Below are 23,822 nucleotides of genomic sequence, written 5' to 3'. Positions count from 1 at the left end.
CCCGCCGGTAGCGCGGGGGGCGGGCGCGCCGCCGGGCCGCCCTCCCGGGCCCGCGGAGCTCCGGTACTGCCCGCACGCCTTCCGTCCGCCGCTCGCACTTTGCCCCGGTGCTCCCCCGGCGCTGCCGAGCCAGGCTCCGCAGAGCTCGGGGCAGGTTGGCCGCGATGGCGCCTGCTGAATGTCACAGTCCCGGTTCCGGAGCTCCCGGCGTGCCCGGAGCCGCTCCCGGTGTGCCCGGAGCCGCTCCCGGGCGGGCCCCGGTGGCTCAGTGGTTGCAGGGTCTCCGCTCTCAGGCCCGTGCATTCCGCCCTCCGTGCCCGCAGAGCGTTCCTTCCTCCCGGTGCCGAGGACCGGGACTGGGCAGGGACGCCCTGCCTGTGCCCGGTCTCTCCCGGGCCGCTGCCCGTGTGACGGCAGGTGGTGTTCCTCGGGCAGGGCCTTTGCTAAGGGGACACTGGAGCCTGGGTGAGGTCTGGGACACGGCCCCGGTGCTGGAGCCGTGCTGGTGCCCGTTCTTCCTGGGAGCAGCCGGTGCCAGCCCAGTGCCACTGCCGGCAGCGCTGGTTCGCGGCCGGTTTCCTGCCCAGCTGTGCGACACGGCCGATTAGGAGCTGCTGTTCCACCCCAGAAGTGACAGTGCTGGCCTGCGAGGACTTCGCTGTGTGAGATAAGGAGGTGCCGGCGGCTGCGGCCTGGCTCGGGTGTTGTCAGACACAGCCCATCAGCAGGAGAGCGCTGTGGGGAGTGGTTCTGCCAGCAGCCTCTGGTGCTTCCCGGAATCACCTGGAAGACATCCCGGGTCATCTCTCGGCATTGGAAATGTGCCGCTCATCGTGCCGCGGGGAAGGCAGGGAGTGCGCAGCCGCCTCCACCCCAGTGTTCCTGTGCTGGGGCAGCACAGCCCCTGCCCCGGAGCCCTTAAGCTGAGCTGGTTTAGCCAAGGACATTCTGCGAGGCTGGAGCGTGGTGGGAGCCGACGGGCAGTCTGTTTCTGGTGGGATTGTGCTGACGCCAGTGTCTGCCCCACGGCTCACGGCCCCTCTTCAGCCGTCTGCCTCGGCAGAGAGCAAATCCCAGGGCGAGCAGCTGGCGGCACAGATGTGCGCTCCCCCTGCTCCTGCCAGGCCTGGGGCTGCATTCCCACCCCCTTGCCAGCATCTCCCCGTGGGGACAGCAGCGAGACCGAGCCCACCCCAGAGCGGCACTGACCGGAGCAGTGGCGTGGCTCAAACACCTCTGGACCGTGGGGAAGCATCCTGGCTGCTCCTGCCTTGCTGAGCTGCAGCACCGGTGAGAGGATGTGGGAGCACAGTCCTGTCCTGGCACCGTGTCCTGAGCTGGGCCCCAGCACGGCTCAGGCTGGCCCCAGAGACAGGGGGATTGGGCAGCGCTGGTAATCCCGCTGCCCCCAAGGGATTACAGCTCACTCTGGCCTGGGGATTAAGGGATTTCTCTAAGCAGGGTTGATGCAGCCTCCAGCAAAGCAGCTTGTGCCAGGGGCCCTCGCTGTCTGGGGCAGGGTGGGCTGTGCAAGGTGTGGGGGATCCCCAAAGGAGGGTGGGCTGCCACCTCTGCAGCAGGTTGGCTGAGGGCTCCTCAACCAGGCAGTCCCTGCCCTCCTCGCCACCAGCCTGCAAAATCCTGCTTTGCCGATGGGTGCTGGCACCCCTTTGGTGCAGGCTTGGCTGTCCCATGCTGGGACCATGGCATGTCCCATGCTGGGACCACGGCGTGTCCCTGGGCACCAGGGAGCACTGCTGGGGGAGCTGCTGCTGGTGCCCCAGCACAGTGTGGGGTCAGCCTGGACAAGTTGCTGGGCCCAGCTTGGGGAGCCACTCTTCCACAGAGCTCAGGGATGGACTCCCAGGTCAGAGGCAGAGAGACACTGCTGGGGTAGCACCAGGCTTGGAGAGCAGTGCCAGGGACTTGGGCAGAGGCAGTTCCTCTTCTCAGGTGTTTGGAGCAGAGAACAATGAGCCCTGCTGGTGACACTTGCAGTCCTGTCAGGGCTGTATCTATGGTTTGTAAACACCCCACCTTGCCTGGACAGGCTGCAAGGACCCAGCCAGGCATCCAGGTCACTCTGTGCGGGAGATGCCACCTGGCCCTGCCTCATCCCAGCCACAGCACCCACGTGCCTGTGCCACACTGGGGTTTCTCCAGATGCCAGTCCAGGCCCAGGCAGGAGCTTGTACAGCACGTGCCCAGCTCAGCCTCCCCATGCCCCCGGCTCCCTTCGCTTGCCCTTTTGCCTCCTGGTAATGTGGCAACCACTGCTCTGGCCCCTGGGAAAGGGGAAGTGGTGTTGAAAGCAGGTCAGTCACAGCCTGGCTGCCCTGTCAGCTGCCCTTCTCCACTCTCTCCTCCTCTCTGCAGTTAGGGATCAGGGACTGCTCCTGCCTGCCAGGGTGCCCTTCCCCACTGCCCGCCCCGTCTGGGCTTCTGCCTGCCCTGCTCGAGTTACTCCTGGCTCAGCGATCCCGGTGGATGCAGGGGCGGGTGAGCGGAGCTGTCGAGCTGCTCCTGCCCTGACAGGCCCTGGGGTTTGTTACTCATGGCCATGCCCTGCGCTCAGGATCGCTCCTGCTTTGAGGAGAGGAGCTGTCAGTCCGGTTTGGGTTTGCTCAGTGCCTGTGGGCTGGGAGGGTGGTGCATTTCCCCAGCTCCACAGCTGTGCCCCAGCCTGGGATCCCAGGGCACGACCCCCGGTTCCTGCTGCAGGAGCCCTGGTGCTCCAGGGCCGCAGCAGAGTGGGCAGCACCTCTGGGGCATGCCCAGAGTGTCTGTCTGTGCTGGCACGCAGGGCTGGCCGAGCCCGTGGGGCTGGATCAGGGCTCGGGCCCTGCGCCCCAGGAGCGGGGGCCGTGCCGGCACCCCCACGCTGCACCGCCGCGCTTCTCTGGGTGCACCTTCCTTCCTTCATGCGGCGCTCGTTGCTATGCGACCGCCGGCTCCTGATGCTTAATGCTCTAATACGGAGGGATAAAACCTCTCTAAAAATACCCCGCTGCCGGCCCCCCGCGGGGGCAAGGGGGCTGCCGGGGGCAGGGGGGCTGCTGGGAACTTCCAAACTCCTCGTCCTCCAAGTGGCTTTGAGGCGCCCGCTGTGGCTCCGGCGGTGGCACGGGCTGGCGTGCCGGTGCGGCGGGGATTGGCTGGGGCTGGCGCGTGGGCTCCTGCGGCTGGAGCTCCCCTGGCAGAGCCAGAGCCAGAGCCGGCTCCAGGCAGAGCCGGGACTGCTCCGGCGGCCCTGCTCCGGGCGTAGGGGAGCTGCCCTCGGCGCTGGCTGCCTGCCCGGTACCGGGGAGCCCACTGCTCGGCCAGCGCGCCTGTCTGGGCTCCGCGCGCTCCTGCCTGACCTCTGCCCGTCCCTGCCTTGCCCTCCCGGAGCCGGTGGCATCCTGCGTGGGACCCCCGCGGCATGGGGACGGTCAGCGAGCTCTGCGCCTCCAGTTTCCAGGCGTTCCTCTGCCCCTCGGTGGCTGCCAAGGCAGGTAGGCACTGCGTGCCCCCTCCCCTCTGTGCCGCGGGGCTCCCATCCCCCAGCAGGCATGGCAGGCCCATGGCTCCCACTCCATATGGCTCTGGCTCCATATGGCTCCTGCTGAAAGCAGCACAGAGTGTCCTCACCGTCTCACTGCCTCCTTCCTCTGCCGGCCTTCCCAAGCTCGGGCCTCTGCAAGCACCGGGCCCCTTGCCTGGCACTGCCCTGTGCTGGAGCTGGTGCCATGGTGGGACAGGGGTGTTGGGGAGCCAGTGGTGGTGGCTGGGAGGTCACAGGCAGCACAGGATGGCCATGGCAGGTCCTGCCCCAGCCCCCCTGCCCTGCCCCAGAGGATGTGCGAGTGCTCAGTCGCACTCATCACAAGTGCTGCTGGCTACGGAGGGCAGGGTGGCACTCTCCAAAGGGAAGTCTGTGTGGGAAAGCCCAGCTCCTGTCACGCTGTGGGTGTGCTGAAGGTCAGCCACCTCTGTGACCTGCTGGCTCGTGCCCAGCTGTGGGACTGGGGAGCTCTGCAGTGGGCAGGGAGTTGTGGGACCCCCTTGGCCCTGCTCTCGAGGCCTGGCCCCATAAGCTGTGCTGGGAGCAGGCGAGGTGCCTGCCTGGCTGAATTCCTTGCACATGCACAGTGTCTGTAGACATGGCTGAGCGGGTGCTCACCCCGCCATGCTGGAGGCTGGGGGTCTGTGCGTGGGAATGTTGGAGCCTTGAGCCACTGGGAGCGAGGCAGCGGCTGTGGACAGGGTTCCTTGGTGGGCGCTGGGTTGGGGAAGCAGGCTTAGTGGGGTGTTGGGCAGGGCTGCACAAAAGCGGGAGAGTGTGCTGAGCACAGGGTCCAGCAGCCCAGGAGGGCCTGTCCCCAAACCCTCCTCCTGATGCTCCTCAGCTGTCGGTGGGGAAGGATGGGGCTGACGCAAGCCAGGGTGTGCACATGGTGAAAACAGGATGTGGTGTGAGGAGACAAGCAGGATGTTTCTGGGGGCCCCACGGGACCCCACCGAGGGGTGGAGGTGGCGGCACCCGCAGCAGCACACAGAGACCCTGGGCTCGTCCCCATGGCCTGCCTGACCCCGGGGCTGTTGTCCCTCTGGCGTGGCACAGCGTGGGCCGGCAGCAGGGCTCGCTGCTGCGGTAGCTCAGGGGGCTGAAGCACACCCCGAGGCTCCTGAAGCCCACCTGCCCTTGCTCCATAGCTGGCATTCTGGGTGCCGTGTCTCCATCTCCTGCTGCTGAGCAGGAATTAGCTGAGTCAAGGCAGCCGAAGCTGATGCAGCCTCTCAGGGAACTGGCGGGGACAGGGATGGGGACAGGGACGTGCTGGGGTCGCTCCCACTGCAGGCACGGCCCCACAGCACCCAGGCTCACCACACCGGGGTCCTGCACGGGGCAGTGGGGTCCTTACAGACACTCCGGAGCGAGGGGGCAAGACAGTGGGGAACAGCATCCCGTGGGGGCTGGCATGCCTCCTGGTCCTTCTCCTGGCTCCTGTCCCTGTCCCAGCCCGCTGTGGGCGATGCCATGGAGCCTGGGGAGGGCAGCGGGCACCAGCGGTCCCACGGCCAGCACAGGGCCTGGTCCTGCAGTGGGGAGCTCTGGCAGAGACGGGGGAGCTGCGGGGCCGGGGGTCTGCTGGAGGGGAAGGGAGGGGAGCCCGGGGCTGTGCTCAAGATGTGCCGGGCCGGGTGTCCTGGCCGGCTCCGAGGAAGGAAGGGCTGGGCCGGGGCCTGCCTGGCTGGGACCCCAGCACAGGGCCCTGAGCCAGGGAGGGCGAGCAGCCCCGGCGCCCGTGTCGCACCCAGCCGGGAGCACAGGAGTTAAGGTGCTGGCGGCTCATGGCGGCAGGAACAGGGTGGTGCTGGTGCCGGCTCCCGGCGAGGCCGGGATGACGCCCGGGAGGCCGCGGAGCTCATTGGTACGGGGCCCTGAGTCACCGCGGAAGCACCGCGGCTGCAGGTGTCCGCGCCCGGCACGGCAGCTCGGGCACGGCCGGCGGGGCCGGGGACGGCTCTGGCACCATGGTGCTGAGGGCACAGGGTCACGGTGAGCGGGGCCGGGGCGCGGGGGGCCGGGCGGGGGCGGCCGATGGTCCGGGTGTGCCCCCGTGTGTGCCCCGCTGCCCGCGGGCGGCGCTGGGACCGAGGCGAGGCCGGCAGAGCCCTGTGCGGCGGGGCTGTGCTCTGGGTGAGGTGCGGAGGGGCTGCGGGTGCTGCTCCGGGGTGAGCCCCGAGCCCCATGGACAGATCCGATCTTGCTGCTCTGGGGTGAGCCCCACGGACAGATCAGATCCTGCTGCTCCGGGGTGAGCCCCACGGACAGATCAGATCCTGCTGCTCCGGGGTGAGCCCCCAAGGGCACGTCCTGCTGCCCCAGTACAGGATCCTGCCAGGGGAACCCCCGCATTCCTGCGCTGGTGGGGATCCCGGCTGTGGGATCCTGCAGTGTGGTGGGTACCTGTGCGATCTCTGTGCCAGCGTCTGTTCCAGCCTCCCGTCCCCCGGCACTGCTCTGCCTGCGGCCAGGCTCGCTGGGGCTCTCCAGCGCAGTTGCTCTGCAGAGCCAGGGAAGGGTTAATGCCGCCTTCCTTCCCCAGAAAAGCTCCTGCGTCTGGGGTTTCTCTTCCTCTGGCTGCTGCTGACATGGCTGGGCTGCTTGTCACGAGTGCTCAGCCTCCACCGGGGAGGGACCTTCCGGGGCTCTGGAGCAGCCCTGCCGTCCTGTCCTGCTGCCCTGCAGCGTCTCCTCTGCCCCACGCCTGTCCCGGGGCCGCGGGGACCCCGGCTGGAACCCCTGTCCTCTCCCAGGTGGGCAGGAAGAGGCAGAGCTGAGGGCTCGCCTGAGGCCTGGCATGAATTTGGCTTTCCCTACGGGCTCGGGGTCTGGCGGCTGGACAAGGGGGTCCTGCAGCTGGGCAGGAGGGTTCTGTGGCACAGGCAGAGCCCAGGGTTTGGGGGTTTCTGTGTCTGATGAGCGGGTGTGACACGGCTCATCCCTGCCCCTGCGAGCCTGGGCTTGCTGGGCGCCCTGGAGGCCTGGCACTGGGGGCTGGTGCCGGTGGGAATACTGAGAATGGGGCGGGCGGGAGGTGCTGGGGTGCATCCACAGAGCTCTGGTACCGTAGGTGACTTTTAACCTGGTGCCACCAGCCGGCCTGTCTGGCTCAGGCTCCCCGACATGGGAGACTGCAAGTATTGGGAAGTGTTGGCGTGTCTGAGGGCCAGTGTCGCAAGCCGAGGCGCCTCAGCCTTGGCAACAGGAGGGGGCTGTGAAGGAGGAAGCTGACCAGGGCCAGGGCAGAGCGGGGAAGTGCTGAGCTCAGAGATTCAGGGTGCAGGGTCACCCGGCGAGCTCCCACCGAGGCGGTGCAGGGAGAATCGATGCACAGCTGAGGACAGTGCTGGCCCAAAGGCACGCGGGGTCTTTGGGCCCTGGCGTGGGGCAGTGACTGCGCTGGGGACACTGGTGAGTCTGGGCTGGTGGCAGTGGTGGCGCACGGGACCTCACGGTCAGGGGGTCATGCTTGGGGCAGGGAGGATGGGGACAGCCCTGCAGACGCCTGTTCCCAGCACCCCGGGGCGGGAGGTGGGGGTGACACGAGAGCTGAGCTGGCAGATCCTGCTGCCACCTCCCTTGGGGACAACACTGGAGGGAGGGTGTTTTGGTGTCCTTGCAGGTGACCTTGGTGCAACGCGCAGAACCAGGTGGGAGACAGGAGCATAGTAGGAGGCCTGGGAGCATTTTTGAGGGAGCCTGTGACCTTGGGGACTGGAGGGAACAGGAATGGGAACCTTGTCACTGTAAAGCAAGGACGTCACACGCCAAGGAGCACCAGGAATGCCATGTGGTGTCCCTGGGCAATGGTGTTGGAGAGGGGGTATCTGGCTCCCCAGGGTGACAGGAAGGTGTAGCTGTCGTGGTGTGCAGGTGGGGTCTGTCTGGAGGCTGCACCAGCTCCAGGCTCTGCCCCAGAACAATGAATCCACTGCAGAGGGAGCTGCAAGGAGCTGGTTGATGTTTGGGGCTGACCTGGTGCAGCAGAGCAGCCTGCAGGCTGCAGGTCGGAGTGGAGCTGTGCTGCAGGGCACAGCAGAGCTGCCCAGCTGTGGGGAGCAGAACGGGCACCCACACCAGCCCGGCTGGGGCAGAGCAGAGGGAAATGGCACGGGGGGGGCAGCAGGGCTGGCAGAGCAGTGCTGGAGGTGATGCGGGGGCCCGTGTTGGTTCTCACTCTGCAGCTGCCACAGTCTGAGGGAGCAGATGCCCTTGCCCTCAAATTCCTTTCATGCCATTGGTGCCACTTGGCCTCTATGTGGGGCTGGGGACACTGCTCGCCAGCCCAGCTCCTCCTGCCTCCAGCCAGGCCCACAGCTGCTGGCTGGGAGCAGAGCCTGTGCCAGGAGCCTGGCAGGCCTGATCGCCAGGAGCACACGTGCTGACCTGGTCGTGTCTGTGCTCAGTGCCCAGTGACCTGACGCCAGAGGAGTGCCAGGAGCTGGAGAACATCCGCCGCCGAAAGCAGGAGCTGCTGGCTGACATACAGGTACAATACCCAGGGACCCACGCACTCCCCTGGCCAGGGCCAGCAGCCTGGCTGGCAGGGTCCCTGGAGCCCCATCCAGGACCCCTCGTGCTGCTGCCCCACAGCTCCTCCTCTGGGGCGCTCTGGGGACAGGGTCCCAGCTGGAATGGGGTCCCGGGTGGCAGCCAGCCGTCCCTGCCCTGCCAAAGCAGCCGTGCCTTCTCCTGTCCCCTGCAGAGCTCCAGGCTGTGCAGTTGTGCCAGTCTGCGCCAGCCCCTGCCTGGCACGGGCAGGGACCACGTATCTGGGCCAGGCCACTGCCCTGGCAAGAGCCTGTGAGGTCGGGGCTCATCTGGGACACTGTCAGTCGTGTCCCTGATTAAGGCAGCAGAGGCTAATTACTGCCATATGCTGGGCATGATCTGAAGGGATTAGGGGTAATTTTGTTAACCTCTGAATCTCTTCCTTCCTGCATGCTGGGAGCGTGGCAGTGCGGCCGGGATTAGCAGTGGGGGGCAGGCAGCTCCAGTGCCGGTGCCCTCTGAGCTGGTTCAGCCCCTGGGCAGCGCTTGGGGTGGGGGCAGAAGGGAGGGAGGGGCTGCGGGGGAGTGGGGCTGTCTCCAGGGCTGGGGGCTGCAGGGTTTGTGGGGTGGGGAGGCACCTCCTTGTCTCAGCGCCCCCTCTCCCCACAGCGCCTCAAGGATGAGATAGCAGAAGTGACGAATGAGATCGAGAACCTGGGCTCCACGGAGGAGAGGTGAGTCCAGCCCACGGTGCCCCCGAGGGCTGTGTGGGAGCCGAGGGCAGCTGAGCCCACGGGTGCTGCTGTGAGCAGCTTTCCCAGGCGCCCTGAGCTCCTGGCAGCAGGATTCCAGGATGATCTGCCGCTCCCAGGTCTGTTTTGCCAGGCCCAGCCCCTCTGTCTGGCCGCAGCCACTGGCGAGCTTTGTTATTCTGAGCTGGTGCCAGTGGGGATCAGGGGGCCCGGTGGGAGCTGACTCCCAGCATCATTCCCAGTTACCCACCGGGGCATGAGGACTGTCCCCTTCTGCCAGACCCCTGCTCTCCCCAGAGCCCTGCCACAGCCAGCCTGCCCAAGCCTGCCTGTATCTGGGTGAGCTGACAGGCGCTGTGCCTGCACCCCCTCTGCTCAGGGGACCCCAAGGACATGGGGTGGCAGCTCTGCTCTGTTCTGGGGCCTGGCAGGCTGAGAGCAGCCCCAGGCCATGGCGTGGGGCAGACACGCAGCAGTGTGTTGGCTTTGTCCCCTATGGGTCTGGCATGGGGGCCTGGGTCCCCTCGGTCCAGGCTGACCCTCCCCACCGTGCATTGCCCCAGTGGGGCCCTGCCAGGTGCTCAGAGCTGCTTCATGCCTTGCAGGAAAAACATGCAGAGGAACAAGCAGGTGGCCATGGGCAGGAAGAAGTTCAACATGGATCCCAAGAAGGTACTGTGGCATGGGGAGCAGGGCTGGTTACCTGCTCTGGGGGTGTGCAGGGCTCTGCCACCTCCCAGTCCAGGTTGCTGGGGCTGGTGGGGGCAGCCACAGACCCCCAAGCACCTCTCTTGCACCCCTCCAGGGCATCCAGTTCCTGATTGAGAACGACCTGCTGAAGAACACGTGTGAGGACATTGCGCAGTTCCTGTACAAGGGAGAGGGCCTCAACAAGACAGCCATCGGCGACTACCTGGGCGAGAGGTGCGCTGGGCTCGGCTTTCCTGGGGGGGCTGTGGGCTCCTGCCACCTGAGAGAGGGGACACTGCAGCTCTGAGCTCGCAGGGCAGCTCACTGGGGGTACTCGGGGTGCTGGGGGTATTCGGTTCATGGCCGGCTCTTGCAAGTGGTGATTTGTGCAGACCAGACCAGGGATCAAGCAGGGGGTAACTGCAGCTTTCCCCCATGCATGAGTAGACTCTGGAGAAGGGCAGGGACAGTGGAGCCGCTCAGCAGTCACAGGATTGCTGATCATGCATCCCTCGTGCTCTGGCTTTGTTCCCACAGGGATGAGTTCAACATCCAAGTCCTGCATGCCTTCGTGGAGCTGCATGAATTCACTGACCTCAACCTTGTGCAGGCCCTGCGGTGAGTAAGGGGCTGTGAGCTGAGCGTGGCCCCGGCGGGTGCTGGCACCCTGGAGCCCCCAGAGCAGCAGCACAGCTGGCTCTCCACAGGCAGTTCCTGTGGAGCTTCCGGCTGCCGGGGGAGGCACAGAAGATTGACCGGATGATGGAGGCCTTTGCCCAGCGGTACTGCCAGTGCAACCCCGGTGTCTTCCAGTCCACAGGTGGGCACCTGTCCCAGACAGATACCAGCCCCTGGTATCATCCTGCCCCACAGCCGACTTTCCCCTCTGCCCCTGCAGACACCTGCTACGTGCTGTCCTTTGCCATCATCATGCTGAACACGAGCCTGCACAATCCCAACGTGAAGGACAAGCCCACGGCGGAGCGATTCATCGCCATGAACCGCGGCATCAATGACGGGGGGGACCTGCCTGAGGAGCTGCTCCAGGTGAGGGCCAGGCCAGGCTGCAAAGCTGGCCCGGGGCAGGGCCCAGCACGGGGCTGCAGGGCAAAGCAGAGCTGATTCCATGTCATTGTACCAGAACCTGTATGAGAGCATCAAGAATGAGCCCTTCAAAATCCCTGAGGATGACGGCAACGACCTCACCCACACCTTCTTCAACCCCGACCGGGAGGGCTGGCTCCTGAAGCTCGGTGAGTGCCAGCAGCAAGGGAGGGCAGGCTGTCACCAGGGTGCAATGCCCCTGGGCTTCCCACACTTCTCCTGCTGGCCTGGCTCTTCGGAGCATGAGGAGGCTACAGAGACGGGCACAGCCTTCATGGGAAGGGCAGCTGTACATCCAGCCCTCCGTCTTCCCCTGGCTGGGCAGCAGGAGCAGACTCAGAGTGATGAGGCCCTGCAGAGTGGCTGGGTGGGTGTCCTGGGGGATTCTGCCTCTAGGCTGGGCAAGCCCCGGGGCACAGAGCTGGTACCAGGGTCTGGTGTCAGAGCACAGAGACCTCGAAGCCCCTCGGGTCACCGAGTCACAGCAGGATGTGGAGCAGGCCCCCGGGAGCAAGCGGCGAGCTGCCCCAGGCTGCGTGCGTCCCCCTCCATACCACAGACCAGCCCTGCCTCACCTTCCCACGGCATTACCACCTCGCATCCCGGCTCCACATGCAGGCAGCATGCATGGCATCCCTGCTGCACCCTGCTCCCAGCCGGAGCCTCCGCGCCCTGGCTCCTGTGGCTTCTCTTCTTGGCACCTCTGGGGGATCCTCTGCCCGGGTTTGGTGGGGGAATGGGCCTTGGCAGGATCAGGGTCCGCTAGGGCGTTTCCCCAGGGTTCTGCCTGGGGTTAGAACTCCTGATACGTGGCCAGCCCTTGGGAGGGGACAGCGAGAGCTGCCTGCTCCCTGCCCTGGGGTGGGGGATACAGGACAGCCCAGGCTCTCCTGTCCCTGACTGGAGGGGCCCTGCACACCCAGGCTCAGGTTGGCACCACCGATGGGGTCGCGGAGAGACGGAGAGTGGCTGTGGACCCCAACTGCCTTGGGGGGCAGGGAAGGACCCTGCTGCTCAGCCAGGGGTGGAGGGAGCTGTGCCCTGTCCCCAGCAGCCAAGGAGCCCCATCTCACAGAGCCACAGCGAGCCAGGGCAGTCAAGCCCCCACAGCCCTGCCGCTGGCCCAACCCCTCACAGCTTCCCTGCTGCAGCCCGGCCCCACTGACCCGCAGGGCAACGGGGGGCTTTGGGGTTCCTCTTTTTATTTTTTTCCTTTTTTTTTTTAATTTTCTTTTCTCCCTCATTTATATGTTTCCATGATTTTGGCTCTTCCTTTCCTTGCCCCCAACTCCAGGAGGTACGTACCCCTCTTCCCTGCTCTGCTCACACTGCTGGGGCTTCGTTTCCTTTGCGTTTTTAATTGCTGGTGATGAGTCTCATTGCTGCTGCTGTTGCTGCTAACCCCACACACCCGGGGACCTCGCCTGCTGCAGGACAGCCCCTCTCCACCTCCAGGCAGGGACGTGGGGTGCCAGCCTGCCCATGCCATGCATTCCCCAAGGCCTGTGGCCTCCTCTGCCAGCCAGGGGAGGACAGGGCCACGGTGGCACCTTGCCACCCGCCCAGCTGTGCACCACCATGTCCACAGACAGCTCAGCCTGGCCAGTGGGTCCTTGCCTCCGGTGACACAAGGGATGGGCACAGGTTTGGGGTGTCCTGGGGAGGGGCCCCAGCCTGTGCACGGGTGGTTAGGGCGTGCCAAGTGGCTGGAGCTGGATGGGATGGATCTGCGTGCTGCCCTATGCTAAGGGCTCACAGCAGAACCCATGAGGCACCAGCACTGCTCCAATGCCTGCACCCCAAGCTGTCGGGGAGCACTGGTGCTGACCCTCAGAACTGCTCTGGGGCAGGCCAGGGGTGGGCTGCCAGCTGGCACAGGGCAGCAGGGGCCACAGTGCCTTCCTGGCCGGGAAGGAGATGAGCAGGACCCCCAGTGTACACTGTGGCTCCTGGTGTCCCTGCTGGATCCTGCAGGGGTGGGTGCTCATCCTGCATTCAGCACTGCTGCAGTGGCTGCACTGGAGGGGAGCTGGCCGGGTGCGGGGAGCAGGGCAGCTTCTCGCTGTGCTGGCAGCTGTGGAGCTCGGCCGTGGCCCTGGGTCTGCCTTGCCCGGGGTCCAGGACGAGTGGGACCACGGTCAGTGTGGACAGAAAGCCCCGAGTCCTCCCAGGGAGCTGCCTGGCCACAGCTTCCTCTGGCTGTGCTGATGTGTGTTTGGGTGGGAGCGCTGCCGCCCTCGCCTCCATCCTCATCCGTGCGCTTCCTGCTCGGGTGGGTGCGGTGTGCGCTGCCTGCTGCTGCTGCTGCCCACCGCTGCCTGCCTCTGCTTGGCTCTGTGTGTCCTCTGGGGCTCCGTGTGCCTGGCTGGCTCCGAGCTGCCATGTGTGCCCGGCCCTGCTCTCAGGGCTGTGCCCGACTGGCCCTCTCTGCTCCCAGGAGGCAGGGTGAAGACGTGGAAGCGGCGCTGGTTCATCCTGACGGACAACTGCCTTTACTACTTCGAGTACACCACGGTGAGTGGGCCCCTGCAGGGTGAGCTGGGCTGGGGCCGGGAAGGGGCTGCGCGGGGGGTGTCCCACCCCACAGCTAAACATCTGCTTGGCTGCCCCAGGATAAGGAGCCCCGTGGCATCATCCCCCTGGAGAACCTGAGCATCCGCGAGGTGGAGGACTCAAAGAAGCCTGTGAGTGCTGTGGCAGTGTCCTCTGGGGTTTGGGGGCAGCTTTGGCTTGGGCAGGAGAAGCTGGGAGGTGTTGCAGCACGCTGAGATGTCCCCAGGAGGGACAGGGGGCCCCAGAGCGGTCACTGCCTTCATCAAAGTGGGGCTGGTCACCACAGGGGCACATGCAGGGCCAGGGGGTGACAATCACGGTGTGTCTGTCCCTCTGTGCCGTGCTGGGGTGGCTGTGCCAGGCGTGTGGCTCTGCTTTGTCCCTCCCAGTCTGGGCTCCCCTTTGGAAATGGGGGCTGTGTCTGAGCACTCTCTCCTTCCCAGAACTGCTTTGAGCTCTACATCCCTGACAACAAGGACCAGGTGATCAAGGCCTGCAAGACAGAGGCAGATGGGCGCGTGGTGGAGGGGAACCACACCGTGTATCGCATCTCTGCCCCCACGCCCGAGGAGAAGGAGGAGTGGATCAAGTGCATCAAGTGAGTGCTTGGAGGAGTGCGTGGGGGCACTGGGCAGGGCACAGCAGGGGCCTGCCTGCTGTCCTAACGGGGACTGTGCTTCCCAGGGCATCCTGCAGGGATGGGGGAGGAAAGCTTCCCCAGGGACACAGAGGGGCCTGCCCAGGGCCGGGCCAGGCGGGTGGCACCCATCCCTGCAGCAGCTTGGCCTGACCCAGCCCTTGTTCCCCTGCCAGGGCCGCCATCAGCCGGGACCCCTTCTACGAGATGCTGGCTGCCAGGAAGAAGAAGGTCTCGTCCACCAAGCGGCACTAGCAGCCAGACTGGCCCTGCAAGGCCAGCCCGAGTGCTCCCCTGTCCTGGGGGCGTGTGGGGTGGGGGCCACGCTGCACGCTGGCCCTTGAGGCCCAGGGCCCAGCTTCAGCTTAGCCATTTCTTACTGCGGGGGGAGGGAAGGGGCATGGGCATCTCAGTGACTCTGCCCCCAACCCTGCCTCATCACCTGAGAGCGTCCTCAGAGGCTCAGGTTGGAACACAGCCCCCCTGGGAGCCCTGGCCTGAGCACCACGGGCACCCTCCCTGCCTCTGACCCCCAACAAGCCTGCAGCCTCATGGCACTGGGTCCCCAGCACCCGTGCTCAGACATTCTTGGGGTGTTGGGCAGGAGGGCGGGCAGCTGTTGGTGAGCAGCTGGTGGTTTTGGGGTGCCACAGGTGCTGGGGTGCAGGTGTCAGCCCTGCAGAGATACAGCTCCTGGCCCTCGTTGTAGCGGGCCTGGGTCTGTCCTGGGCGTCCCCACGCTGCTGCCTTGGACCCTGCCAGCCCCCCTGCACTGGAGTGGTCCCCAGACACAGGAGGGACGAAGGGCAGGGACCGGTGGCGGGCAGTGGTGCCACGCAGGGCGGGGATGTGCTCTCACCCAGCTGTGGGAGCCGCGCCTCGCATGTGGCAGCACTCGGTGGCACTGCCCCAGCACATCCCTGTGCCATGGCCGTGTGCCAGGGTGGCACGGTGCCCTGGTGGAGCCTGCCCTCGGGACGGCTGCTGCTGGGGGGCTGGCTGTGGCCCCAGCTCTCTCTCTGCCTCACAATCGCCCGTGTCTTGTCCTGTCCCCATCCCCACGCACGGTCTGGAGGCGCCTGGATCAGTATTAGTCTATTTATCAGAGGTGTAAATACTCCTGTATAGTTTTCTCCTTGTAGATTATTTTGTATGTGGATGGTTCAGTGCAGAGGCCTCACAGGAGTGGGGCGGGTGGGCAGGATTTTTTATTCTAACCTTTTTTTTCTTTTTTTTTTTTTTTTAATTTGCCATGGCCTTGTAAACTAGTGCTGAAGATCAGCAACAAATAAATACTTGCACCACGCTTCCCTTGGCCTCCTGTGCTCTGTGCAGCTCGGGGCGGGGCTGGAGTCCCCTGCCACTGTCAGCCCTTGCCCCGTGCCCAGCCCTGGCCTGGGTTAATGCTCCTCCCAGCCCGAGGCTGTGGTGTGCTGGGGGTGTGTGTGAGCCCTGTGCCTCACCAGCTGCCCCTGGGCACCAGGGCACTGCCTGGGGTGCCTCAGTGCAGAGCACAGGGCAGTGAGCTCTGCTCTGTTCCAGGCTGGGGCAGCTCTTGGTGCTGCAGCTGCTGCGGGCACCAGGCTTGGCTGGGCAGAGGCGTTCAGGGCACTGTGGAGGACCTGGCAGAGTGGGGACGGGGGGTACCCTCGGGGGGTACCGTGTTCTGCACCGGGCAGGGGGCTGCATACCCAGCTGGTGCCAGCTGTGAGTGGGATCAAAGCCAGGCTGGGAGTGCCAAGCCTGTGCCAGCTGTGTTGGTGCCATCAGCCTGGAGGCGTTGTCCAGTCAGACACCCTTGTGCCATGGGGGGATCTGCGAGAGCATTCCCTGCTGCAGCCCCTGACCATCCTGTGCCTCAGATGGGGCAGCCTTTGGCCCTGCAGCCTTTGGCACTGCTGCCAGGGTCGGGCCAGGGTGGGCAATGAGCCCTCGCTGAGGGATGGGGCACTGGGGTGTGCAGGGGAAGGGCAGCCCTGCAGTTGGGCTGGTGCCCGTTGGGCTGGTGCCAGGGTCGGTTGGGGCACACCGTCAGTTGAACTGCTGGCAGTGGCAGGTGGGGTCTGCCAGTGCCTGGAGGCTGTTGGAGCCTTGAGGAGTGCGACAGGGAAGCAGCAGAGCCAGGTAAGATGGGGTGAGCCAGGGCAGCGATAGCGGCAGGCTGGGATGGGGCAGGTCAGGGGGTAATAGGGCCAGGCAGGGATGGGGAAGGTCCAGGGATGGGCAGGTCAGGGGCTAATAGGGGCAGGCTGGGATGGGGCAGGCAGGGATGGGCAGGTCAGGAAGAAACAGGACCAGTCAGGGATGGGGCAGACAGGGATGGCGCAGGCTTGGGGCCACTGGGCCCAGGCAGGGCTGGGACTGGCAGCTTCCCCTGTGCATGTGCAGAGGGAAGGCTGAGGGCAGGGCAGGGCGGGGTGGGATGATGGCAGCGTCAGGGCAGGGTGTGGGGCCGGCACAGCCCCGGCTGAGCGGGGTTTCCCTCTGGACCCCCCAGGTGCTGGCAGGATGTCAGACCCAGAGCAGGACGAGAGGCTGGTCCTCCTGGAGAACCTGGCCACGGCGCTGCTGCGCGTCCGGCCCGACAAGTGGGCCAAGTTTGCGGCCAGCGAGGAGACCTCAGTCCTGCTGGACAAGTTCTTCAAGCAGCCAGAGCTGCTGGAGCTGGTGCTGGCGCTGACCCCTGCCGGGCAGCTCCAGCCCACTACCTCCTTCCCATCTGCCCTGAAGGGCAAGGCGTTCTACTGTGTGAAGAAGAAGGAGGAGAACATCACCAAGGAGAACTGTCGGAGCGCGCTGCTGGTGGGAGACGTGGGCGCCTCGCCCGTGGAGCAGCTCATCACCGTGCTGCTGGAGGTGGGTTACCTGTGCAGGAGCAGGCTGGGGCTGAGCAGGGTGACTGCAGCTCCCTGGGCACACTGGGACCCTGCTGTGGGCTGCTCTAGCCAAATCTCCAGGTGGGCTCCAAAATGAACTAAAATTCACAGAGAAAACTTGTGCCAGGTCCTCACCCTGTCCTTGCTGTGGCTCCCATCCTATGCTGAACAAGCCCCACAAGGACAGGAGCTGGGTGAAGGTCACCAAGCTGGTTTGCTTCTGGCCCCTACTGGATCACTTCCTCCCTGCAATTTTAGAAACTCATAATAATGCCCCCTTACCTTTACCCTGCAGCTGGGAAATGTCGAAGCCCTCAAACTTCCCATAAATATTCCTGCTGCCAGCCCAGAGCACCCAAAAGCTTCATCAGCTCCAGGAGCTCCCAATGTTCCCCCTCATTGCTGGGGGCTTTTGCTCATGTGCCAGCCCCTGACTGTGCCAGATGCATTCGCTGTGCCACGTCCAGCCCTTCCCAGGCCATGAGAGCTGGAAACCAGAGCAAAGGGCCTTCTGGTCACACTGATAAACACCAGCAGCACCCATCTGTGGCCAAGAGAGCCGTGACTGCACCGAGACTGCCTCAATGTGCAGCGAGAGGGAAGTGCCCCGTGCCCTGTGTACAGCAGGTGACAATGCAGTGCCTGAGCCAGCCCTGTCTCGCAGGTTGTGACCCCTCTGCTCCTGAGCCAGGATGAGGGGCTGAACTGGCCCAGGATTGTGGCGGAGGACATCGTGCGCCACACTCAGCAGCTGCAGAACAAGATGTTCATGATGACTGGGAAGATCCAGGGGAAGCCGCTGCTCCCACTGCCCGAGCACCTGGTCAGCTGGGAGGACTCAGGCGCCGCCCTGGACTGGTGGGTGGCACCACTTGGGGCCAGAAAAGCCTGGCAGGGGCCCAGGGCAGCATAAATGACTCGGGAAGGGATGGGAGCTGGGTCCCTGCACAGCCCTGGGCACAGCCATCCCCTGCAGCAGACAGTGCTCGAGGGCAGGCATCTGCCCCGGCTGAGATGGCCTCAAGCAGGAGTGAGGGCTCCCCTAGGGCTGTCTGGGGCTCCCCTGGGGCAGTTCAGGCCTCCCAAGGGCATAACCCATCTGCCTTCCAGGCTGGTGGGGCCCATCGATGGCACAGTGCTGCACTCCATCGAGACCGTGGTCATCGAGTGGTTCCAGCTGGTTGAGGAGATCTTCGTCCAGGACCCAGCGCAGCAGCTGCAGGAGGGGCTGCACCCCCTGCCCAAGGTGGAGTTTGATTTCTGGCAGACCAGGGTGACCAGCCTGCAGTGCATCAGTGAGCAGGTACCGTCCCACCCACCTGTGGCCAGGGGTCCTCGTGCTGAGCCGCCCGTGCTGATCCTGGTGTCTCCTCCCCAGCTGGTGACACCGCAGGTGACAGGGCTGGCCAAGGCCCTGGAGAAGGCTGACAGCTGCTACTGGCCATCGCTGCAGAACATGATCAGGGCCGTCAATGGGGGTGAGGTCCCGTGGCAGGGTGGTGGCTGCCCCCAGCCAGATGTCCCCATCCCAACACGGGCTTTCCCCCTGTCCTAGGTCTGGAGGAAGCCAATGATGTCAACCTGCACCTGCAGCCGCTGCAGGGGCTGCTGGAGGACATGGAGCAAATGGAGTACCCCGAGGTAACTGATGTGTGGCTAAATAAGCAGGCACAGCCTGCTGGCCTCACCTGGGCAGCAGCAGAGCCCCGGAGGCTCTGGGGGGACACATCCCCAACACTGACGGGGCTCTGCTCCCGCAGCTGCGGCCCCTGGTGCCCAAGGTGCTGTGCACCATCTGCCTGCTCCGCGCTCACTGCGTGCACTACCACTCGCCTGCCCACATAGCCCGGATCCTGCAGGAGACCTGCAACTTCTTCATCAGCCTGGTACGGCCCCACGGCCAGCACTGACCCACCCGTCCCCTCCAGCTGCCGCCTCTCGGGGGCAGATGTGGAGAATCCAGTCACGGTGATGTGGAGACACCCCAGAGAAGGCAGCAGCAGAGCTCCCTGGGGCTGGGGGAGTCTGGGGCAGGCACGGGCTGCAGGCAACCACAGCAAGTCTGTGGGGCTGAAAGGGGCAGCGGGAGCCTCCCCTTCCTCCTGACACCCTGCCTGTGTCTGTCCCAGACCTACAAATACCTGAACCCAGAGGACATGATGAAGGGGCTGCAAGGAGAGCCCCAGGAGACCCTGGAGGGACTCAAACACGCCATCTCCATCATAGAGAAGTTCTTCCAGTCCTACAGCACCTACTGCTCTGAGCTAACGAGCACGTTCTTCCCGGTGGGTGCAGGGATGGTGCAGGAACTCTGACCCTGCACACCAGCGCCGGGCTGACAGCCCCTCTCCCCTTCCTCCCAGGAGCAGAAGGAGCTCTGGGAGTTTCCCCCGCCGCAGATCTTTGGGAGGATGGATGCCTTCCTGCACAGGCTCAGGGCCATCAAGGTGAGAGCACAGCACTACAGGGCACAGTGAGGCCTCCCCTGCCCTGGGGATGGTCCTGGGGAGGCAGTGCCACAGAGGGGGCTCAGCTGCAGCCTGGGGTGGGCTGGGGCTGCTGGCACAGTGGCACATCACTGGGAGTCAGTGCCATCATTGCCAGGGCAGGTTCCCCGAGCCCCCACGGCAGGATGGGCACACCCCAGCCATGCCACCCCTGTGGGGCTGCTCCTCAGCACTGCTGGGCTGTGCTGGTGCTGCAGCTCCTGCACCTGCAGGCTGGCACAGGGGAGCCAGGTACACGGGGCTTTGTGCTTGCCAGGAGCTGTTCCAGGCAGCCATCGATTTCCAGAAGCTGGAGAAGACGGTGCTGGGAGGGGTGCGAGGAAACTTCCTTGGGACCTGGGTGCTGAGGATCTCTGAGGAGATCTGTGAAGCTACCAAGGCTTTTGCTGACTGCAAATACGATCCCTTGGATCCCGATGAAGAGGTGAGGAGCAGGTGCTGGAGTGGAAATGTAATGGGTGCTGGAGTGGAGGTGTTAACATTGTGTAGTGAAAAGAGAAAAATCTCTTGTGAGAACGGGCTGCAGTCACACATGGGACCGCCCCACAGCAGCACAGGGCTGGCTCTGGACCCTCTGGGTTCAGCAAACCCTTCCTGAAAGATCTGAGAAGGAGGCACAGGGGCTGTGCCGCTTTGAACCATTTTGCTCTCAATGGCAGGAGTGGAACACAGACTTTGCGGAGTTCCAGAAGAAGGTTGAGGATGCGAACAAGCAGCTGGCTGCCATCTTCTGCCAGGGCTTTGACGACTGCAACCGCCTGACAGCTGCTGTGAAGGTACCTGAGCCCCAGCACGGGCACAGCTCCCGCGGACCCGGGCGTGTCTCCGGTCCTGGGGCTGCTCCAGGTGCAGGAACCCGCGCCCGCCTCTCCTGCAGCTGGTGCACATGTTTGCCGCCGTGCTGGAGCGGCCCCTGATCAAGGCTGAGGCTTCCCCCTGCTACCTGGCCCTGCTGGGGATGTTCGAGGCGGAGCTGGAGAGCGTGAAGATGCTGTACGACACGCGGTTCCTGACCCCGCCGCCGCCCGGGGGCGGCCCCGCCATCCACAAGAACATGCCGCCCGTGGCCGGCAAGCTGAAGTGGGCGCTGGAGCTGCAGCAGCGCCTGGAGGGGCCGCGCCAGGACCTGCTGGCCATGAGGCACCCGTAGGTGCAGCTCCCGGTCCCTCGGGGCGCCGGTGGGGCGGGACCCAGCCCGGGAGGGTCCCCTCCGTGCCCCGCCGCCTTCAGCGGCTTCCCTGCGGCTCTGACAGGGCCATGGTGGGCGCCGAGGCTGAGCTGGTGTCCGGCAAGTACGAGGAGATGATGGGGCTGCTGCAGAGCTACAGCCAGAGGATCTACGAGGAATGGGCGAGGGGGCCCGGCAAGGACTGCCACTTCAGCCTGGAGCAGCCGCTGCTGCAGCGGGAGCCCGAGTCCGGCTTCCTCGGCGTCAACTTCAGCAAAGAGGTGGGTGCGGGCACGGGCGGCAGCCCCAGCATCACTGCCCCCGCGCTCCCGGGGCTGTCCCGGTGCTGCCCCCGCGCTCCCGGGGCTGTCCCGGGGCTAAGGAGCCCTCCCGGGCGCGGTGTGTCCCTCGCAGCTCTCGGCCGTCCTGCGGGAGGTGAAGTACCTGCACATCCAGCAGCAGCAGGACATCCCCACCAACGCTGAGAACCTCTTTGCCCAAAACGAGACCTTCCAAAAGATAGGGGACAACCTGGCACTCATCGTGGGCTGGTACAACGAGGCAGGTTCTGGAGGGGAGGCATCGCAGCTGCTTTTCCAGGCTGGAAGGGACGGGGGGGTTTGGGTACCACAGGCTCACCACTGGCACCTCAGGTCCCTGCCCCTCGCGAGGCTTGGCCAGGCCACAGCTGTGCCATCCACCACTGTGGGGTGGGCACCTGTTCCCCAGTGCTCACCTGTGGGTGTGCTGGCTCACCTGTGGGTCTGTTGGCTCAGGTGAAGCAGCAGCTGATGCCAGTGGAGCAGCCACTGCTGGCAAAGGAGCGGGAGGCCCTGGATGTCCGTCTGTCCAGTGCTGAGAAGACTCTGTTCTGGAGCCATGAAGGTACAAACCCTCACCTTGGCCATCCCAGGCTGGCAATCCTCCTTCTGGGGGTCCCTGGTACTCACCGACCTCCCACTGCCCTGGGGTGTCTCCGCAATGTGCTCGTGTGCCCATTTCCCTCCCAGGTGTCATGGAATACATCCAGGAGATGAGGGAGACCCTGCACGACCTGCACAGACGAGTCCAGACAGCGAAGCTGAACCTGCAGAGCATCACCCAGCTGATGGAGGTAACGTTTACTGGCACTTCACAGGCATCCTTCTGGGACACATCCAGCTGGGACTGTCCTTTCCCTGGCAAAGCAGAGCAGCGCTGTTCTCTCCTCCCTGCAGGACTGTTCAGCCACTCCCTTGTTTGGAAGAAAGGACAACAAGGAAACGGCTCTCCTGGACCTTGAAGGCAGAGAAAACGCCATAGCTCAGCGCCGTGCCCTCATCGAGAGCACAGGCGAGAAGATCCAGGGCATGGTGCAGGTGGGACATGGCCCTGGAGCCCTGCATGGCTCACAGGGGTGTGAGGAAGGGCTTGAAGCAGTGTCAGGAGCCGATGCCTTTGCTGGGTGTTCACTCCTGGCTGGTTTTCTCGTGGCAGGAGAACGCAGAGATGTTTAAGGCTGATGTAGCCTCACGGATATGGCACAACTATATGGCACACATTGACAAAATCGTGCTGGATGGGCTCTGCATGCTCGTCCACAGGTCCCTGCAGCTGCTGCTCACCAACATGGAACCCGAGGTAGGCGCTGCTGTTGTGGCCTTGCGTGTCCCGGTGCCGGGCTGGGGTGCCAGTTTGGTCGGTGCCAAAGGCGGCTGTGCCCGCGCTGCCTGCGGGGCTGTGGGGCTGCGGGACACGAGCAGCCCCCGGCCCGTTGCAGGCCCCGGTGTCGCCGCTGTTCGAGGTGCGCATGGAGCTGGCCGAGGGCCGCGTGCAGTACCAGCCCTCGCTGGAGGTGGGGGCCGGCGACAGCTTCCTGGTGCTGGTGGAGGGGCTGCTGGGGGACACGGAGGCGGTGGCAGCCTCCATGCCGCGGCTGCTGGAGGGGGCCATCAGCTACAAGGTGAGTCCGTGGCGGGCAGCAGCTCCGCTCAGCACAGAGGGGGCGAGGGTGGCCGCATCCCAGCCCGGCCCTGACCCCTGCCCGGCCCTTCAGGCGGCGCTGGAGGACCAGCAGGATCTCCTGAGGATGCAGGAGCATGTGATGTCGCTGGTGGTCAGCACCATGGCAGAAGGTGAAGAATTCAGTGCCAGCTTTGAGGAGCACTCCCACCTGTGGAAGGAGACCCCTGAGGAGTTCCTGCAGCGCTTCCTCACCTTGGACAGTGCCACTGAAGAGGGCGAGGCAGAGCCCAAAGCAGAGCCACAGAAGCCCCTGGCACCTGGGGTACCGCCCCTGGGACTCTTTCAAAAGGAGGTGTGGGCCGGGTGCCTGGAGATGTGCTGGGTGCTTGGGTGCCCAGAGAGGTGCCAGCCACAGCCTGTGACCCATTCCTGTCCCCAGATCGATGTGTTGGAGGCGCTGCATGAAGACGTGCTGGAGTTTGAGGAAATCAGGGTGTTTGGGGGGTGGCTGCAGAGCGACTGCCGCCCCTTCAAGAAGGCGCTGCTCAGCACCATCAAGGGCCACAGCATGGTGCTCCGGCGGTTCCTCGCCCACCACGTCACCAGCAGGTAAGGCCTGGCACAGGGACGGGCTGCTCCCACTGAGTCAAGCCTGGCTAAGGTGGCACAGGCACCTCTGTGTGCCAGGGCAGGGCTGACCCAGGGACACGGTCCTGGAGGTGCAGGTTCCATGGGAAGGTTCCGGGCACCTCCAGGGGTGGGTTTCTGGGGGCCTGCAGAGTGAGCCCCGAGCCCCAGGGACACCTGGTGAGCAGCATTGTCCTCTCAGCCTCGAGGAGCTGCAGAATTTCATCAAAGAGTCCACTGCCGGCTTGAGTAAACCTCTGGAGGAGGGAGACTATGAAGGACTGGTGGAGGTGATGGCGCACCTGGCGAAGGTCAGGGAGAGGCAGGAGGCGACGGACATGATGTTTGAGCCCCTGAAGGAGACGGTGGCGCTGCTCAAGACTTACGGGGACAAGATGCCGGAGGAGATCCTCCTGCTGCTCCAGGTGGGCTGCCAGGGTGTGGGGCCGGGCAGGGGCTCGCTGGGGCCAGGCTGGTGACCGCACGTGGTGCCCCCTGCAGAAGCTGCCCGAGAGCTGGGACAACAACAAGAAGCTGTGCCTGCGGGTGGCGGAGAGCGCGGCGCCGCTGCAGGCGGCCGAGGCCGCCGTCATCCGCAACAAGTGCCAGGACTTCGAGGTGCCAGCCGGGGCGGGGGGGCAGCTCCGGGGCAGCTCTGGGAGCACTCTGCTGCTCCTCCCCACTGCCGGGTCCCGGCTGCCCTCACGAGCCCCGTGCTGCTCACGCTCCCACACAGGTCCAGCAGCTCGCCTTCCGGGAGACCTTCCAGGAAAATGCTCCTTTCTCGTACACAGAACCAGAGCCCTACAAGTCGCTGAACAAGGTAAGGAAGGGGAGGACACCAGGGCCACTGCTGTCCCCACTGGCTGTCCTGACACTGGGTGCTGGGGAGGGGCAGCTGCTCCAGGTCTGGCTCCAGCTGT

The 23,822-nt window shown here is 65.1% G+C and overlaps 2 protein-coding genes across 2 annotated transcripts in view; both read left to right on the top strand.

Moving 5' to 3' along the window:
• Window positions 1–151: 151 nt before the first annotated feature.
• CYTH1 (cytohesin 1) lies at window positions 152–15,079 on the top strand. Its single transcript, XM_058038657.1, has 13 exons — window positions 152–3,494; window positions 7,957–8,039; window positions 8,711–8,775; window positions 9,399–9,465; window positions 9,599–9,717; window positions 10,021–10,101; window positions 10,191–10,303; window positions 10,382–10,530; window positions 10,625–10,736; window positions 13,025–13,101; window positions 13,200–13,271; window positions 13,584–13,738; window positions 13,954–15,079. The coding sequence occupies exons 1-13, from the start codon at window positions 3,422–3,424 to the stop codon at window positions 14,030–14,032; spliced, it is 1,245 nt and encodes a 414-aa protein (XP_057894640.1). The 5' UTR covers window positions 152–3,421; the 3' UTR covers window positions 14,033–15,079.
• A 1,206-nt stretch (window positions 15,080–16,285) lies between these two features.
• Window positions 16,286–23,822, top strand: part of DNAH17 (dynein axonemal heavy chain 17) — a 32,062-nt gene continuing 24,525 nt past the window's right edge. The window contains exons 1-23 of the mRNA XM_058039078.1: window positions 16,286–16,633; window positions 17,318–17,511; window positions 17,764–17,956; window positions 18,032–18,131; window positions 18,209–18,294; window positions 18,414–18,539; window positions 18,783–18,938; window positions 19,017–19,100; window positions 19,417–19,584; window positions 19,820–19,936; window positions 20,038–20,306; window positions 20,414–20,609; window positions 20,743–20,889; window positions 21,105–21,213; window positions 21,339–21,442; window positions 21,546–21,686; window positions 21,805–21,948; window positions 22,088–22,270; window positions 22,364–22,624; window positions 22,712–22,881; window positions 23,102–23,324; window positions 23,401–23,517; window positions 23,636–23,722. Coding sequence (XP_057895061.1) covers window positions 16,286–16,633; window positions 17,318–17,511; window positions 17,764–17,956; window positions 18,032–18,131; window positions 18,209–18,294; window positions 18,414–18,539; window positions 18,783–18,938; window positions 19,017–19,100; window positions 19,417–19,584; window positions 19,820–19,936; window positions 20,038–20,306; window positions 20,414–20,609; window positions 20,743–20,889; window positions 21,105–21,213; window positions 21,339–21,442; window positions 21,546–21,686; window positions 21,805–21,948; window positions 22,088–22,270; window positions 22,364–22,624; window positions 22,712–22,881; window positions 23,102–23,324; window positions 23,401–23,517; window positions 23,636–23,722 — 3,723 coding nt within the window. The remainder of the gene's footprint in view (window positions 16,634–17,317; window positions 17,512–17,763; window positions 17,957–18,031; window positions 18,132–18,208; window positions 18,295–18,413; window positions 18,540–18,782; window positions 18,939–19,016; window positions 19,101–19,416; window positions 19,585–19,819; window positions 19,937–20,037; window positions 20,307–20,413; window positions 20,610–20,742; window positions 20,890–21,104; window positions 21,214–21,338; window positions 21,443–21,545; window positions 21,687–21,804; window positions 21,949–22,087; window positions 22,271–22,363; window positions 22,625–22,711; window positions 22,882–23,101; window positions 23,325–23,400; window positions 23,518–23,635; window positions 23,723–23,822) is intronic.

The sequence above is a fragment of the Melospiza georgiana genome, chromosome 21 (genome assembly GCF_028018845.1).
Source record: "Melospiza georgiana isolate bMelGeo1 chromosome 21, bMelGeo1.pri, whole genome shotgun sequence".
NCBI lineage: Eukaryota > Metazoa > Chordata > Aves > Passeriformes > Passerellidae > Melospiza > Melospiza georgiana.
This window is presented reverse-complemented; position numbering and strand designations above follow the sequence as displayed.